Consider the following 17,291-nt stretch of genomic DNA (forward strand, 5'->3'; position numbering starts at 1 on the left):
TAGGGAAATTTCATGGAAGACAAGGCTCCACCAGTAGTAGGTTCCTCCTGGTTCCGCCGAGCTGGTAGCGGTGACGATATGACATCACCGAACCGATTCTGCCCCCCCACCCCCGCATTATTCTTACCTTTTATTTGGCCCCACCCCCAATCTATTGCTGCCTCCTGAGTCCCAGCTGATGGCTAGAGGGAAAAAAACTGTTTAAACTCTTGCTGCGGGGGTTCAAAGGGCCGCCCTACAGCTGATCAGTGTTAAAAGAAAACAAATGGGTAGACTGGTGCCTGCAAAAATAAATGGGTAGACCAGTGCCTGCAAAAATACATGAGTAGATCGGTGCCTGCAAAAATAAATGAGTAGATTGGTACAGCTCTGCAAGCAGTTAAAAGCCTGGTAGACCAGTACCTCTGCTAAATCTTAAATAATTGTCACATGACCATCAAGTCATGCCCACAAAATAAGCCATGCCCACAGAACCAGTAGTAAAAAAATTTAGAACCCACCCTGGGCTACATGTGCACTTCTTAACATAACTGGGGAACATTGAACATTCTACTGCATTTGGATTTCCCAGAGATGTTGGGACAGCCACTGTAGAAACCAACTAGACCAGTGTTTCTCAGAGCTGACTGGGGAATTCTGGGAGTTGAAATCCACACATCGTCCAGCGGCCAAAGTTGAGAAACACTGAACTAGACTGTCTTGCCTCTTTTGATGTCCTGATTATAGGTTTAGTTTAATATGGTAAATCCGTTAAGTCTGAAGTCTGCTCCAAAAATATATGTCTTCTTCACTATAAAATGTATAGCTTCTCTTTTAAACTTTTATGTTTTCAGCTAAATAAAGTAGTGTTTGCTTTCTCTACGGTATTTAATTTTGCTTGGACAGCATTTATATCCTGAAGCTGCAGGTTGTAGGCACATCGTCTGGAAACTAGTATCAGTGAAATAGCATTGATTCACTGGGAGTAAATGCTACATTGAAAGACTATTTCTTGACAGATGATCTGAAAATACTTGCTATGAGAATAGGAAACTTCACATCCTTCTCTCCCTTCAAATTTATGTCCCTGACTCTCTTGACCGAGTGACCATAACTGGGGAACAAAGGGAGTTTTAAGGAAGCGTAATTTCCTCCTGCTTTCTTCGCCAGACAGATAGGACTTTTGCCAATAGAACAGCAGTTGAATTTCAGTTTTCTTTCTTTTTTCTCACAGCTTTCACAGTGAATAACTATAGCACCATGACTGAGACTATGGTATCAAAGGCTGATTGTGCATTCCATCCTAACTCAACTAACCAAATTTAAAAACAGAAGAAAAGAGGAACAGATCAACAAACATCCTCCCCCAATTACTGCTTGTGATAATTTATCCATGGCTAAGAAATCAACAAAACCAGGTCTGCATTGGGCTAATTATGTTTTAAACCTTTATCAATAATTGCAAGAAGTTACAGAAAACCAGAAAAAGCTGGCAAAAATTCAGAGAGTTTCTAATAGCTGTTGCAAACAAAGAAATGTTGAGATGGCCCAGAAATAGTTATTCAACAGGGGCCAAAGAACTATTCAGAAGGAGCATTTTCAGGAAAAGAGGAGTGATTCTTTTCCCTCAAAGATAAAAAGCTTTAGTACTTTAGTACCAATATCCAGAATCAATTGTAGAGTGAGGTCTTCCAGATTACCAGTTTACTGCACATCATCAGAATACCCAATTTACACAAAATTTATTGCTCATCCTTCTGATCTCAAATGGATACATTAGTGTCTTTCCACAATATCTCCTCATTCCTTCACAGCTGAATTTTGAACATTTCTGATTATAATCCATATATAATGGACCCCACCTTGCTATAGTTTATAACAGATACAATATAACAGCTTATATTGTGTTTGCAGCAAAGAGATAGAACATGGGAGAAAGACAAGGAAAGTAAATCTCAACCCAATTCTTCCTGTGAAACTCACATATTCAGATGCAGCGTGAGACCTGTGGACTCACTAGGTAAACCACCGATACCTCTGTCACCTAACATTCCAGCATTCCCATAATAATAGACTGCCAATCCTTATACATAGAGCTATGAATGATTAAAACAGCACAAAAGTATTGACATCCAGTGTTTGTTTATGTATTTGTGCAATAAATCCCTGCAGGTCTAGGCAGTTTACAAATATTAAAGTAACAATAGTACATTGCATGCAATCATTAAAATGGAAACAATACAAATATAGGCATTTAGGGTGCACAGTTAATCCTCAAAAGATTTTTTTTAAAGCAACTTTTGCTTTTTTTTTTTGCTAGCAATGCCTCAGGAGACAGACTGTTCCATAAGAAGGGAGCTGCTTAGAAAAAATGCTAGTCAGGCTCTCTCCTACCACCTGACCTTAGCTGGCATTCTCTAACAAAATCTGCATGAAAAGCAATCTTTACATAGCCAGATTCTAAGCCTTATAGGACCATAAAGACAACAGCCAGTGTCTTGAATTATATTTATACTGGCAATCAGCATAGCTCCTGCAACAGTGGTTTATCAGGGCAGTACAGTAGCTATTGAAATTTGTGGGTCGTCCTCCAAAGCAGACCCAAATAGCATACATGACAGCAGAGGTGTCAAACTGGTGACCCGCGGGCCAGATGCATCATGCGCAGGCCACACCCATCCCAGCTCCGCAAAGGGGAAAACCATCACAATACATCACGTGATGCATTACAGCAATAAAAATGGAAGATGATAAGAGTATGAATGACTATCCTCAGGGCATCCCATTCCAGGTGCGCTCTCAAAGGACCTAGCCATGGTATTCGCATACTTGTTGAGTGAACGTGAGAGCTTGGCCTCTGAGACAACACAACCCTCAAGCTCAAGCTCAACCCACAACAGGCTCAAGCTCAACCCTTCCAAGACTGAGTGGCTGTGGCTCCCGGCATCCCAATATAGTCAGTTGACTCCATCACTGACTATTGGGGGCGAGTCCTTGGCCCCCACAAAAAGGGCTCGCAATCTGGGAGTCCTCCTGGATATGCAGCTGTCCTTGGAGGAACATCTGACGGCTGTAACCAGGGGGACCTTTTATCAGGTCCGCCTGATTCGCCAGTTGCAGCCCTTTCTTGATTGGGATTCCCTGTGCACAGTCACTCACGCCCTCGTCACCTCTCGCCTTGACTACTGCAATGCTCTCTACATGGGGCTCCCCTTGAGGGACACCCGGAGGCTCCAGCTGGTCCAGAACGCAGCAGTGCGGATAGTGATGGGAGCAGCATGGCGCTCCCATGTAACACCGCTCCTGCGCGAGCTGCACTGGCTCCCGGTGGTCTTCCGGGTACGCTTCAAGGTGTTGGTTATCACCTTTAAAGCGCTCCATGGCATAGGGCCTAGCTATCTTCAAGACCGCCTGCTGCTACCGACGACCTCCCAGCGACCCCTGCGCTCCCACAGAGAGGGCCTCCTCAGGGTGCCATCAGCCAATCAATGTAGGCTGGTGACCCCCAGAGGGAGAGCCTTCTCTGTGGGGGCACCTACCCTCTGGAATCAGTTGCCCCCAGAGATAAGGAGAATCCAAGACCTCAGTGCCTTCCGCCGTGCCCTTAAAACCCACTTTTTCCAGCAAGCCGGGCTGGCTTAGGAAGAAATTTTTTAAATTTTTTAAATGTTTAATTGGTTTGTGGTTTTTTTTAATTTTTGGGCCAAATTTATATATATATATTAATTGTTTTTAATATTTGTATTTCATGCTTTTAATTCTGGCTGTGCACCGCCCTGAGTCCTCAGGGAGAAGGGCGGTATATAAATTGAAAAATAAATAAATAAATAAAACCCTATCAACAGTGAAGAATAATACAATCTTGGAATCAGGCGATTACTGAATTAATGGCTGCTCCATTTTGCTTGGATAGAATCTGAGCCTACGTTTTCCCACCCAGATACTGACAGCCACTGGGCACTGAGATGGGATCTCTTATTGGGTCCATGTTGGCAATGTGAATATGGATATATATTCTGATGTTATGATGTGTTACACAAACTGACATAACCACTCACAACAGTTTTATGTAGATGTTAAAACAGGGTAACAAAGACCAAATTCTAACCCTATAACAGAGCATCCTAGAGTCTGACTTCTCATCCACAGTGCCACAGGCTGAAACAGTCTGCTCAGAGAAGGGTGGAACCAATGCAGCATTGTGCCTTTAACTCCTAACACCCACAGGCAGCTCAGAAAATACAGTGGTGAACACTACTGAAGGTTGATGTATGTAGTCACGCACATACTTCAGCAAGGATCACAGGAACAGAATATTTGACTGCAATGAGTCACTGTCTCATAGGGACTCATAGACAGATAACATGGTTAGGTCACAATTCAAGGCACACGTGGGAAGGTTGTGACAGAGATTCTGGATTCACAAATTGTTCTCAAATGCAGAGGGTTCAGTTTAAATTGGTTGTTCCATATGAAGAAGTCCCAAACATTTAACTATAAGGCCACTACCAGGTGAGAATCAATTAAGGCAGATGCCATTCTTCCCTGGTAAGGAAGCATGTCAAGCAACTCTGCTCTGTTATCAAGATTGTATGGTATGTTTGTGGCAGTTGCATAGGAACAGGACACTTGTCATCAGACTGCTGGCACAGTCAGATTCAGGTGCTTGATCGCTTGCCTATCCCTGGGCCTGACATTAGTCCAGCATATCCAGAGCAGACTCATTGTATTAGAATCATCCTGGTCTGTATTTGGCATGACACCATCGTCATCTCAATAAATTCCATCTGGCTTCCAATCTGAAGCAATTGTGAGGGATTCTGTCCTCAAAATACTCAGCCAGATTCATACAACTTACACTAATGGGTTCTTCTAGACCAGAGGTGTCAAACACACGGCCCAAGGGTCGTATGCATCACACGCTGGCCACCCCCACCCCCGGTTTAGCGAAGGGGAAAAAAGTTGTGATACATCACGTGACAACAACACGATGCTGCAAGTTTGATACCCCTGTTCTAAACTGTCCTTTTCTACGTTTTGGTTGGTGGGTACCACACTTGTTTTTGCGGAAGGGGGCTGCTCATTCACAGAACAGCTGCTATGGTTACATGATCAATCATACAAAACAATCCAGGAGCACAGAGCCTAGAAGGCACCAAAAAAGAAAATCTCCCACACTGAAGACAGCAAATCTGTCATACTTGGCATATAAACCTTCTTTTCCCTTGTTGTTGTAAAGGCCATTATTTGGCATATTTAACATAAAAGCTATGATTTCCTTTTATACTACTGTAAATAGACCTTTACAATGTCTATGTGGGAAGGGTGTTATACAGGACAGACACAGTATTTCAGACTGCCCTACCAGCCTCTGGTTTTCAGTTATTACTTTTTCTTATGTTCCTATAGTTAACACTTCCTGCCCCTTCCCACCAAAACCTTCAGAAGGGATTTAAAAATATTTCTGTACTGCTGCCAAGAAAACTACATGGATGTCATTATAATCACGCTCCATTCAAAGTGGGGGGGGGGGGGTTAAATCCAAACATCAAATCATGGTCTACAATCAGTATAGCTGAGATACATGCTATTCATATACCTTATAACCTAGATAGTTAATCATTAAAACCAAACTTAAGGTTTAGCCAGTATTTATTCTTCTTTGTTTTTGTAATCTAACAGACTTTATGAGTCTTCTAATCTAATTTTGACTATGCCTTCAATCCAGATACTTCTGTTTAGAAGTTCTAGTACTAATAGTTCTAGTAGTATTTAGTTGTATTGGGCTTCAATACCCACAACAGCTAAATTATTCATTCTTCGTTTAATGGATTTTTGTTTTTCTCAGGAAGACTGCTGTATCCCATATGTAATGCAATGGTGTTAATAGCATATGATTCAGGGATATATATTCCATATACATGTAGACCTTGACTTGTGACCCCAATTGGGACCAGAATTTCAATCATGAATTATAATAGTTGTAAGTTGAGACACACACATGACCGGACCCAATTTTACAATCAATTTTATGGTAGTTGCCAAGAAAATCACATGATCGTAAGTATGAACTGACTCTCCCAAACAGGCATTTTTTTGCTGGAAGTGGGCAAAAAATGTCACAAATCACAGGATGTTACACCAAGTTATAGTTGTGAGCCAGCTGCCAAGCAAATGAAATGCAACCATGTAATGGTGGGGGAAGTTTTTTTGCAACATAACAGCTGGAAGGGCTTTATAGCTATAAAGTACCTTTTCTGAAGCTATCTGTAATTAACATATGGCCATTATGACTGCCAATTGGAACAATGGAGCTTCCAGAGATGTCATACTTTTTTTGCTAGCAGATACAGGTAGTTCTTCACTTATGACCACAATTGGAACCAGAACGTTCATCTTTAAGCAGTGTGGTTAACTAAGGCATTAATTTTATGACCATTTTGCAGCGGTCATTAAGCAAATCACCAGTCATTTAGTAAGACTGTGACCATGATTTGTGACTTTCCCTGCCATTTTCTCCCCATTGACTGTAGCAGGCTGGAAAGGTTGCAAAGAGGTGACCATGTGCCCAGAGGATGCTACATTTGTTGTAAATGTAAACTGGTTACTATGTTCCCAGAATATGATCATTTGATCATAGGGATGCTGTAATAGCCTTCAATGTGAGGAACAGTTGTAAGTTGAGGAATACCTCTGTAAGTATCTGACCAGCACTCCTCGTATGTGTTTAAGTATTTTATAGTTGTGCAAGTTCTTGTTATGAACAACTATCTATTGATCAGACTCATATTAGTTCCAATTAGGCAGAGGGAAATAATTGTAACAAGATTACTTAATACTTCTATAGTTGACCCAAGGCAGTATTTGAACATAACACCATTACTTTTAACACTATCAGTTTAGCTTTCATTTTTCAAAATGTGGGGCTGCTTACTAATTGTGCATACAACTGCACTGTCCCCTCCAGGGAAAAAAAATCCACGACGGTACAGGTAGTCCTCAACTTACAACAGTTCATTCAGTGACTGTTCAAAGTTACAGTGGCACTGATAAAAGTGACTTATGACCATTTTTCACAGTTACAACCTTTGCACCATCCCCATGATCATGTGATCAAAATTCAGATACTTGGCAACTGATTCATATTTATGATTGTTGGTGTGTCCCAAAGGTCATGTGATCACCTTTTGTGACCTTCTCAGAAGCAAAGTCAATGAGGAAGCCAGATTCACTTAACAACCGGGTTATCAACTGCAGTGATTCGTTTAACAACAGAGGCAAGAAATGTCATAAAATGGGGTAAAACTCACTTAACAAATGTCTCACTTAACAACAGAACTTTTGGGCTCAATTATGGTCATAAGTCGAGGACTACCTGTACTTGAGACTGTGTCTTGCAATGCTACATTGCACATAGTGTTGGAGCATATAGGACTGTTTCTTACATTTTCTTTCTGCTTAACTGAGAAGGACCCAAGTAAGTTTCAATGCAAGACACTCCATTTTCAACTGGCACACTTCTGTGCCTGAACCCTGAGAGGGGCTTTTAGTTCAAGAGACGCCTTCTCTAGTTTGTGGAAAGACCATTATGTACTGGTATTTTAAAACAGAAAGAAAAAATAAGTACTGCTAACTTGTCTGGTGAAAGACTGCAGTCTTTCAGACCAAATAAGCTCAAATGCTATTTCTCAGTAGTCTTATAACAATGAGTCAAGAATATTTTATTCTTTTCAAGCAGTTAATTTTTAAGCCAGAAGATAATTACTACTGTCTACCTAGCTAATAAATAAGTGCAAATGAACTGAAATCAAAGCTCAGAGATACCCGGTATCTGTGGGAATCTTTTCTGATAACGTTTTATCATGCTCATTACGGTAGTTTAATTTGGGCCATTCTTGAACACAGTACTTTGAAATTAGATTACAACTGTGGCAGATTTCTAGAAACACAAGAAAAACATAAAGCTAAAATGTATACATGTAGAGTTTGCTAAAATGTGCATACTTGTGTGGTTCATATTACTCCCGATAAGCTATGACTAGGAGAGATAGGAAGAAAGCACATTTAGTCATAAAATTTCAACAGGATAAGCTATTTTATTAAATTCCATTTCTGTGACTAATCCAAAGCAGTTGTTTAATTCTTCAAGTTGTGGTAAAGGAATCCATAATTCAAAAAGCATGAAGATTATTTTACAGCAAGATGGAAAAATATTTTGAATCAGTTTATAACATTCTTAAGTAGTAATATTTAATAATAATTTTAGGGAGGAAAAATTCAAATTTGTAGTGAGAAAAGGAACATTTTTTTGTTTAAGGGCAAATCAATTACCAGTTTTACTTTGCAGCAAATTCTGCCAACTGAATGAGAATGCCAAATGTTTTATGTCACTTCCTGTTCAAAAAGGACATCCATAGTTGCTTAGCAGATAAAGTCATTTACTTTATTTAAAGCTTGTTTATGAACATGTCCCATTTGCTCCTACATTTCCACTTTGTTTCCCATTTTCCCAAGGGAAAGTTTCTTGCAAGAGAATACTTGTAGAAAATATAGGAAAATTTAGGTGTATTCAATCACAGCTTTTGAGAACCATGCACAAAGTCCCAATGCAATCTAGCATCTGAATTCAATTTTACTCAGGCCTTGTAGAATATATTTTGTGTCACTGTAATTATAAACCGTTTCATAGCAACTGAATAAAATATAAATAAAAAAACAAGATATAGCAAAAGGAGCTGGGTTGACAATTATTGTACATGTTTATATAAATTATTTTAGTACATAAATTTATACTAAAATGATTAGTATATAAATTACATTATGTTCATATAGTTATTTTCTACACCACCCATCCTATCTAAGAAATTCTAAATTTCTAAATTCTAAATTTGACGGTTGTGGCCAGGGGGGCTTTTCATCAGGTTCGTCTGATTCGCCAGTTGCATCCCTTTCTGGATCGGGACTCCTTACACACAGTCACTCAGGCACTCGTCACTTCCCGCCTGGACTACTGCAATGCTCTCTACATGGGGCTCCCCTTGAGGAGCACCCGGAGGCTTCAACTGGTGCAGAATGTGGCCACGCGGGGGATTATGGGAGCGAGCAGGCGCTCCCATGTGACACCTCTCCTGCGTGAGCTGCATTGGTTTCTGGTGGACTTCTGGGTGCGCTTCAAGGTGTTGGTTGCCACCTTTAAAGCACTCCATGGCATAGGACCTGGGTATTTGCAGGACCGCCTTCTGCCGCTGATAGCCTCCCACCGGCCAGTATGCTCCCACAGAGAGGGACTCCTCAGGGTGCCATCAGCCAGGCAGTGTCAGCTGGTGACCCCCAGGGGGAGGGCCTTCTCTGTGACAGCACCTGCCCTCTGGAACGATTTGCCCCCGGAGATACGCATGATACCAGATTAATTGTCTATGGGTTTTAATTGGGATGTTTTAAATTTTGGGCCAAAGTTGTGTAATTCTTTTAAAAATTTTAAATTTTGTATTGGAATGTTTTTTATTTTTGGCTGAGTCCAGCAGGAGAAGGGCGGTATTTAATAAAAATAATAAAATAATAAAATAAAATAAAATAAATAAATAAATATTGATGACATATACTCACCTTAACTATCAAAACCTCTGAGTTATTAAGAGTTGCCTTGAAACCTAGTTCATTCCTATGCTAGCATTCGGAACCTATGGACTGAAAGCTCAACAGTACATCTGATACAGATCTTTCCCATCATTCATGACTGTCACAAAGAAAAGGAATTGTTTATCAAAGCAGCAATTATCTGGCATGGTATGATCCCAAATTCTGTTTGGGATCATAGGAAGCCTTCAGGACAGGAAGCCTTCAGCCTTGGATGGACAGGAAGCCTTCAGCCTTGGATGGAGCAATGCAAGCAAGCAAGATTATGCTAAAGGAGCTTGCTTAGTTTGGTATGGTGTTGGGGACTGAGGCTTTTATACTCCTATAAACACTGGCTCTGAGCCGCAAAACTGACTTCCCCATTAATGTGAGAAAGTGATGGTAGGTACTTTTATCCTAGTATCTGAGGGGGAAATGATTTTGGTAGAAAGGAGAAATACTTGCCATTTCTATAAATCACAGCATATAATGCCTGACTTTAGCAGCTGTTCAGACTTATATGCAATTGGGCATTTTTTGGCATGCACAATTTGGAATTCCTATCCCCTACTCCATTTTTAGCCTATCCCAACTTCATTTTTACTTTGCTCCTAGCTGACCCTCTGCTGGCATATGTAATAAAGGCTGCAGAAGCACTTCAAATAATAACCCTCTCTAACCCTGTTTAACGCTCCCAGCAAACAATTAATTGAAGGCACTCAGTTATGTGCAATCCCCAAAAGCACTACTTTTTTTTCACTTTCTCAAATTGCAGTCTCCGATTGAAAAATGCAAATTATTTATCTAAGCTCATGATAGTTTTAAAAGCCTCTTGAAATTGAGTAGGAAATGGAGGGAAAATGGAAAAAAATGGAAAAAATGGGAAAATGGAAATCTTCAATTTGCCTGGATATTATCCTACCGGTATATAAAACTTTTGAATGTGAGCCAGAAACTAACTAAAAATAAGACAGAAAAAGAGGGGAAAATTATTTGCAGAGAAAAACCAAAACAAAAAACCAAAACAAAAAACAAAAAAAACACAACAACAAACATATTTAAAGTTAACATTTAAAGAAAAGCAGGAACAGCGATAATTTGAACAGCACTTTTATTTAGCATAATTATTTAAGGGAAGACATTACAAATTCAGCTTAATGAATTAGCAAGTCCTGCCCCCATTACTGTAAAATCTGTAGTGCAATACAACTGGTAAATCAGTAAAGCTGCATTTTCTTGGTGTTTTATTCATATTACATCATAAATCTTCATTAAAGCTAAGGGATGCAGAGATAGCAGTCATTTTTAAAAAGTTCATTTCCTGAATTTTCTTCTTAAAAGATAAATTAGAACGTATTTTTATTTTCTAGATTTTGAAAGATATTCAAGGAAACTATTTTATTACCGGCATATTTCCAGGGATTAAATTCAGTTAAAAATATCTAGGAAGTTAAAGGTCATAAATCACTTTTGAAGTGGCACAGGAACTGAACTGTGCCTAATGGACAGAAATCTCAATAACTTTTTAATAGACTTGGTATAATTTAGAACTTGACATATGACATGACTAAGGAGAAATTTTCTGACAGTGAGAACAATTAACCAATGGAACAGCTTGTCTTTGTTGTGGGAGCTTCATCATTGGAAGCTTTCAAGAAGAGATTGGACTGCCTTTTGTCAGAAATGGTGTAGGCCTCCTGCTTGGTGGGGTGGTGGTGGACTAGATGACCTACAAGGTCCCTTCCAACTTTTGTTAATCTTTATCTGTAATCTGTAAATATATTCAGATTATCACTGTACAAACCTCTCTTATTCATCCCAACACATTCTGTTTCACTATATTTTGCTAAAGCAAATGCATAATCAATCAAAAGCAAAAAATAAACAAAAAGTATATATAGAAGCTACAAATATCCCTAGATTAGATTTTTCAGTTATGTCTACTACAGGGTAATATACAAATAATAAACCTTAGATCCAAGTAAAACACCAAAGACACTGATTTTACAGTACTAACATGCTATTCACAAGATCAAATAACACATCTGTTTTACAGAATGAATCTCCTAATTTCTTTCTGCCTCTTGTCATATCAAAATAGGAGGTACAGACTGAGTCACTAGAATATAAACTGAGAGCAAACCCTACTCCTTACTAGCACTGATGATGTTATCTAATTTGGGTAATGAAATGTCTGCAAGAAAACAACCAAGCTCAGAGCACCTCAGTACAGACTGGGCCTTTAGTACTCACAAATTAACAGTTATATTTGCAAATAAAATACTGTATTTTTTTTAAATGCTAACTCTTTTAGCATTAAAGCAACAACAAATTTTTGAAGAATTGCTTTGCTTTTTTCCTTTTGTGTTTTATGCACTCCTACCTATAGTTTTTCAGTTTGAGATCTCTCTCTCTCTCTCTCTCTCTCTCCCTCCCTCCCTCCCTCCCTCTCTATTTATTATCTGAAGTCAGAGATTACACTATGAGATGGGGGAAAAACTAAAAGAACTATTAAACAGCTATTGAGCATCAATGTCTTAAATTTGGCTAGATTATCTTGTTTCTGGATTGTTATTAACCCAGCTGCAAAATAGTTTTGTAAATAATATTTATTAACTGCTTATTTTGTTTACTACAATGTATATGTCAATTAATTCAACAAGGCTCCAAGTGGCTTACCCTCCCTCCCAAAAGTAACATTAAAATAAAAATCATTACAAATAATAACAAAATGAAACAATGCTATAATGAATAATCTCAACATTCAAATCTAGAGCAGACTGAATGAAGCTGCCATAAAAATACACTCCAGTTTAAACCAAACTTAACAGCCACTTCCACCCTACACTTAAGAAAATTATATACCAAATCATCAGCAACATTCATATACTGGCCTATATGAAAAATGTAGTATTTTTAAATGGGTAGAAACTGAAGATGCTGATCCCACAATTAATTCAATCTTTGATTTTCCAGTTCCTAAAATCAAATCAAACCTAAATAAGACTTTTTCATACAAACATAAGCTTCCCTTTGAAGCAAGTATTTATATCTGCTTTTCCTTCCTTATTACATCAGTGTAAAATGTTAATACAGTACCGGATGGGGGTGGTTTAACAACACCAAAATTATTTAAGTGGGCAACTAATCAACAAATCAGTTTGTTATGGTGAAGCAAAGATGTGCTAGAGACCAGATAGAGATTACTTGTTTTTAACACTCCAAACAACTTCATATGTATTTTAACAGAAGGAATATTTTAATTACCAACTGAATATATCTCAGCATTTGGCCTCAAGACAAGAACTTTAGCAATTAATACAGTATTCTGCTCAAGATTGAAAACATAGTGCAAAGTAACTGAGTAATGCACATGTACTTCAGTGAGATTCTAGCCTCCAAGACATGGCCTATGACATGTTGAACAAATATGATATGTGCTATATAACTAATACTAGATTAAACCTCAGAAGTCTACATAAGATGTAGCAGCTTTAGCAATAAAAGCAAATTGTCAAGGCAATGTCTATCAAAGAATAACTATGATTTACACCGATTTGATCAGAACTTTTGATGTACTACGCTATTAAAATGGGAAAAATAGTTAATTGGGGAAGTATAATTATCTCTGAGACTGCAATACAAGCCATAACACCATCAGATTCAAGATCACTTGACTAAGGAAGTTGGTCATTTTCACACACTTCAGAAAACCAAAATTAAAACTTTGCTATGGCAGCAAACATTCTTGCAAAGGAGAAATATTTTTGCAACAATAAAGATTCTTCTTGCCGATTAGTCTAAAAAATTAATTATTTTATGAACCAAACAATAAAAGAATAACTACAATAATGCATTGTATTAAAATTTTTCAATTATGCAATCTTTGCAGAGCTTTTCCTAACACTCTTTGCAATCAGAAAAGAAATAAAATTGCTTTTTACTTATGCCACTTTTTGATACTGGGTTAGTTCAGAACTCTTCTCAAAGAATGGAACATTTGATGGCAGAGGCAAACTGAACCAGTCACAGTTCTTTGCCATGGCAACCCAAAGACACAGTAATATTTAAAATACAGGTTAAGATGACCCCTTGTCAACGACAACACACAGAACAACAGAGGATCAAGCAGGACGACTTCTATATGAAGCTTCTGTCCACAGCACATCATTCAGTATTTGAGAAGGCATTTAAAGGTTAGCATATCTAGCCAGCAGAGCAATAAAAACATTCATTTAATTATTCTCCTTGTGACTGCACATTTAAATAACATCTCTCAATAAACAAGCAGCATATTAAAATATGTCAGGCAGAACTTTAAGTTTCCCTGCAATATGCATTTTCAGCAAACACTTCAATATAGCACTTTTGCTAGATAGCACATTTAATTTTGGCTTCTAATTAAAAGTTCATCAACACATTCATCATAGTATAGGGTGTGGTTCCTGCTCTATGGAACAGCCTGTCCCTGAGGTCTGAAGGACCCAATCCTCTCAGCCTTCCAGAAGGTTGTTATGACCCAGTTGTCAGGATTTTAGGGGAGAGCAATGTACACATTTGTTTTTGTAAAATTGCTACATGATACCTCAGATGTTTCTTTTTCTTGTATCGGATTATTTTTAACTCTGGTGTTTTGTTTTGTTTTGTTCCGTAAATTGTTTGTTTGTCACCTGGAGTTATGCATTTAAGTTGGCCAGTGATATAAATGTTCTTAAAAAAATTAAATACATTCTCCGAATAGGTTTAAGTGTGTATTCAGATTTAAGGACATATATTACAGCATATATCACATATATCAATTTAACCATTCTAGCCTTAAACAACTGGGAAATATAATCCTAATAATTACTGAAATTTTAAAAATCTTATTAATTTCGGCTCATCTAAGAACCAGTTTGCTATACCATAAACTAGGTTAATATCTTATCACTGCTCACTGTATTTCTCTATGAAATTTGAACTTACTAGCACAAATAAAATATTAGGGACAAAGCAAAGAAATACACAGCAGTGATTGTAATATGCTGCTATAGATTCAGCAGTCCTGTTCCATTCTGTAGGCTGCTTGATCTCTTTCAACAAATTCATCTGGTCAAAAAAAAAAAAAAGATAAAATATTCATTTCCCTATACAGCATTCAGAAAAGCACCAACATTGTAATCCTACTTTCTATTACAACTTACCAAGTTTTTCCACGAGTTTCAGCATGACGCCACCAATATGTATTTCCCCTGTGACCCTCAGTGTTACATCTCTGCTCAAGTCTGTGACATGCACATTCAACTCCCACGTTCCATCAGCATAGCAGCCATCTGGCATCCGTATACCGTCCAGAGCCGTCATTGCTCCTTTCTATGCTCCTTTCTACAGAAAAAAGGAAATGGCATTCATTAGTTAAGCTGAAGCCTCCCGCTTCACAGCTCAGGAGCAGCTTCCCTGCTTCCCCATTCAAGTGAAGGAAATCACAGCAGTGAGGAAAGTAAAGAAAGAGCAAGAAAAAGAAATAACCAAGGAAGGGAAACAAACTCCCTAAAATCAGCTGTAAAGAAGTAACAAAACGGAGGAAGTTCCCAACTCAGTTCCATTTACTTAGGGGGGCAGTAAGGGGAGGGCGGACCCAGATTGCAGATTTCCAGCTGCTCAGCAAGGGCTTTGTAAATTTAAAGGGAATATAAACTGAAGCCTTGCTTAGCTTCAGTTTGCAGGTATGTTTAAACCAAGATTCCCTTCTTCAGGGATCTTATTTGTCCCTACAATATGTTAATGAGACAAGTCCCTTTGACCCCGAAGTTCAGGATACAGATTCCCTTTTAAGATCCAAACTACTCAAGAAAATCCGAATAATTCACCGGAGCAAAACACATCCTTTCAGCCATAACAACCTCCACGATCTCCTAGGACTCGTCCTACAAAACATAGATATATTCACAGCGGCAGCCAGATTGCATAAACATCTTAAAGCACCACATGAGCAATAAATAAGGGACTCTCGCACAGGGAAAGAAAATTTTGCAAGCTCCTTTTCTCCAAGGCGCATTATTCAAGATTATACGGGGTTGTAGCAGGCAAGAAAAAGAAAGGAGCAACGGATGTCCCAACCAAGCCAAAAACAATGCTCACAGAGTAAGAAAGATGTGCCCATCGGATCTTTAGAATCCCATAAAAATAATCTGGGGGGGGGAGGAGGGCTAACTTCTCAGGTAAGCAGAAGAAGAGGAGGCCTGGGGAAAAAAAAAAAGAGTGGGAAGGACGGAGAGTGAGAAGAGACCGAAAAGGAGCGAGGCTGAAAACGCGGCGAGCGTTATTTGCAGGGGAAAAAGGCAAGCAAGTTACCTCAAAAGGGACTAGAACCCTGAAGAGGGCACACGCAAACCTTCCAAAGTACCCACACACACATAAACCGACCCATCACCCTGGCCACTCACACACGGATCCCCCTGAGGACCCCACCGATGTCCCCGCGTCCACCGACCGAGCAAGGATGACGTGGAAGCAGCAGAGGAGAAACGAAGGAGCCCCCACGCCTGCCCGTCCTCACCTCCCTTCAAGGGGCTCCCCGGCCTCGCTTCTGCCTCCGCCGCGCGCGCCTGCGTGCGTGCGTTGAGGTCCCCCCCGTCGGCGCTGCGAGCGTGACAGAGAAACACCCCCCACCACTACTCAACGCCGCCGCCGCCGCTGCCCTCTGCCTGCCTCGCCCGATGCTTCGCTTCTCTTCCCCGCCCTGCGGACGTAGCCAGGACGGGAGCCGCCGCCCCCCCGAAGCCTTCTCCGCCCGCCGGGGGCGCCGCCTGAGGGGATGGCGACAGAGGGAGGGACGGAGGGTGAGGGGGGGGGAAGAGGAGGGCGAGGGAGGCCTGGGGGACGAAGGAGAGGGAAGGCGCTGCCCTTTTATGGAAGCCTGGACGGAGGAGCAGCCAGGACAGAGGAGCAGCGGGGCAAGGGGCCAACATCCGGGACTCCCCCGCCAGCGGACGCGCGGGAAAGCGAAGAGGGGGGGGAGGAGGAGGAGGAGGCGGCTGAGGGGGAGGAGGTGCGCGGAAAGCGCGGGAAGGGGGCGCGGAGGGATCTCCCCTTCAGGGGGGGCGGTTCTGAGGGTGCCCCCCCACACAAGGAGAGGAGAGCCTGGCGGGTCGCCCTCCTTGGGGATGGGAGAAGAATTGGCATGGCGCGCTCCGCCCCTTAGCCGTCCAAACTCGCAGCCTCCCCAACGTGGTTCTCTCTCTCTCTCTCTCTCTCTCTCTCTGCTGTGGGTTTCCTTTCCCCACCGTTTTTTCCTCTTGCGTTTGTTGGGCCACAACTTCGCATTTGCCCAGAACAACAACCGCGCGCATTATGGGGAGTGGGATCCGGCATAAGACAAACTCAAATTGCCAAACTCAAATTTAGGCGTTGGGAAGCGGAGCACCGGACTAGGAAGATGGGCCAGGAGGTGCCGGGATTGTCCCCCGCGATTGCCGCTTCTGAAAAATCGTCCTGGGGAAAAGTCAAGGACTGGCAAGAGTCAGGAGGTTATTCGAAATCCTCAGAGCTGGTTTTAGGATGGCGATGCGTTGGCTATACCTACGTGGAGAGGCAACAGATGTTTGTTTTAATTATGTCCCAAAGGTGCTTTTTTTTTTTTCAACTGGATTTTCCCAAAGTCCAATTTGCCTCTTGCAAAAAGCAGCTTTGGGACAACCATGACCTCGATGACTGAG

General features: G+C 40.5%; 1 protein-coding gene across 9 annotated transcripts in view; it reads right to left on the minus strand.

Annotated features, from left to right (window-relative positions):
- The window catches only part of FERMT2 (FERM domain containing kindlin 2), an 80,715-nt gene extending 64,338 nt beyond the window's left edge, over positions 1-16,377 (minus strand). For 4 of the 9 annotated variants that reach the window (XM_070942987.1, XM_070942977.1, XM_070942969.1 and 1 more), the window contains exons 1-2: positions 16,133-16,251; positions 14,778-14,958 (exon numbers count right to left, since the gene is read on the minus strand). In XM_070942987.1, the coding sequence (XP_070799088.1) occupies positions 14,778-14,937 (160 nt within the window). In that variant the 5' untranslated portion in view covers positions 14,938-14,958; positions 16,133-16,251. Of the gene's footprint in view, positions 1-14,777; positions 14,959-15,443; positions 15,465-15,927; positions 15,963-16,019; positions 16,252-16,284 lie in introns of those variants that run through there. The other 5 variants (XM_070942933.1, XM_070942924.1, XM_070942943.1 and 2 more) reach the window with 5 other exon arrangements.
- Positions 16,378-17,291: the final 914 nt, after the last annotated feature.

Source organism: Pituophis catenifer, unplaced genomic scaffold (assembly GCF_029215685.1).
Source record: "Pituophis catenifer annectens isolate HBS135680 unplaced genomic scaffold, rPitCat1.0.hap2 SCAF_1, whole genome shotgun sequence".
In the NCBI taxonomy this organism is placed as follows: domain Eukaryota; kingdom Metazoa; phylum Chordata; class Lepidosauria; order Squamata; family Colubridae; genus Pituophis; species Pituophis catenifer.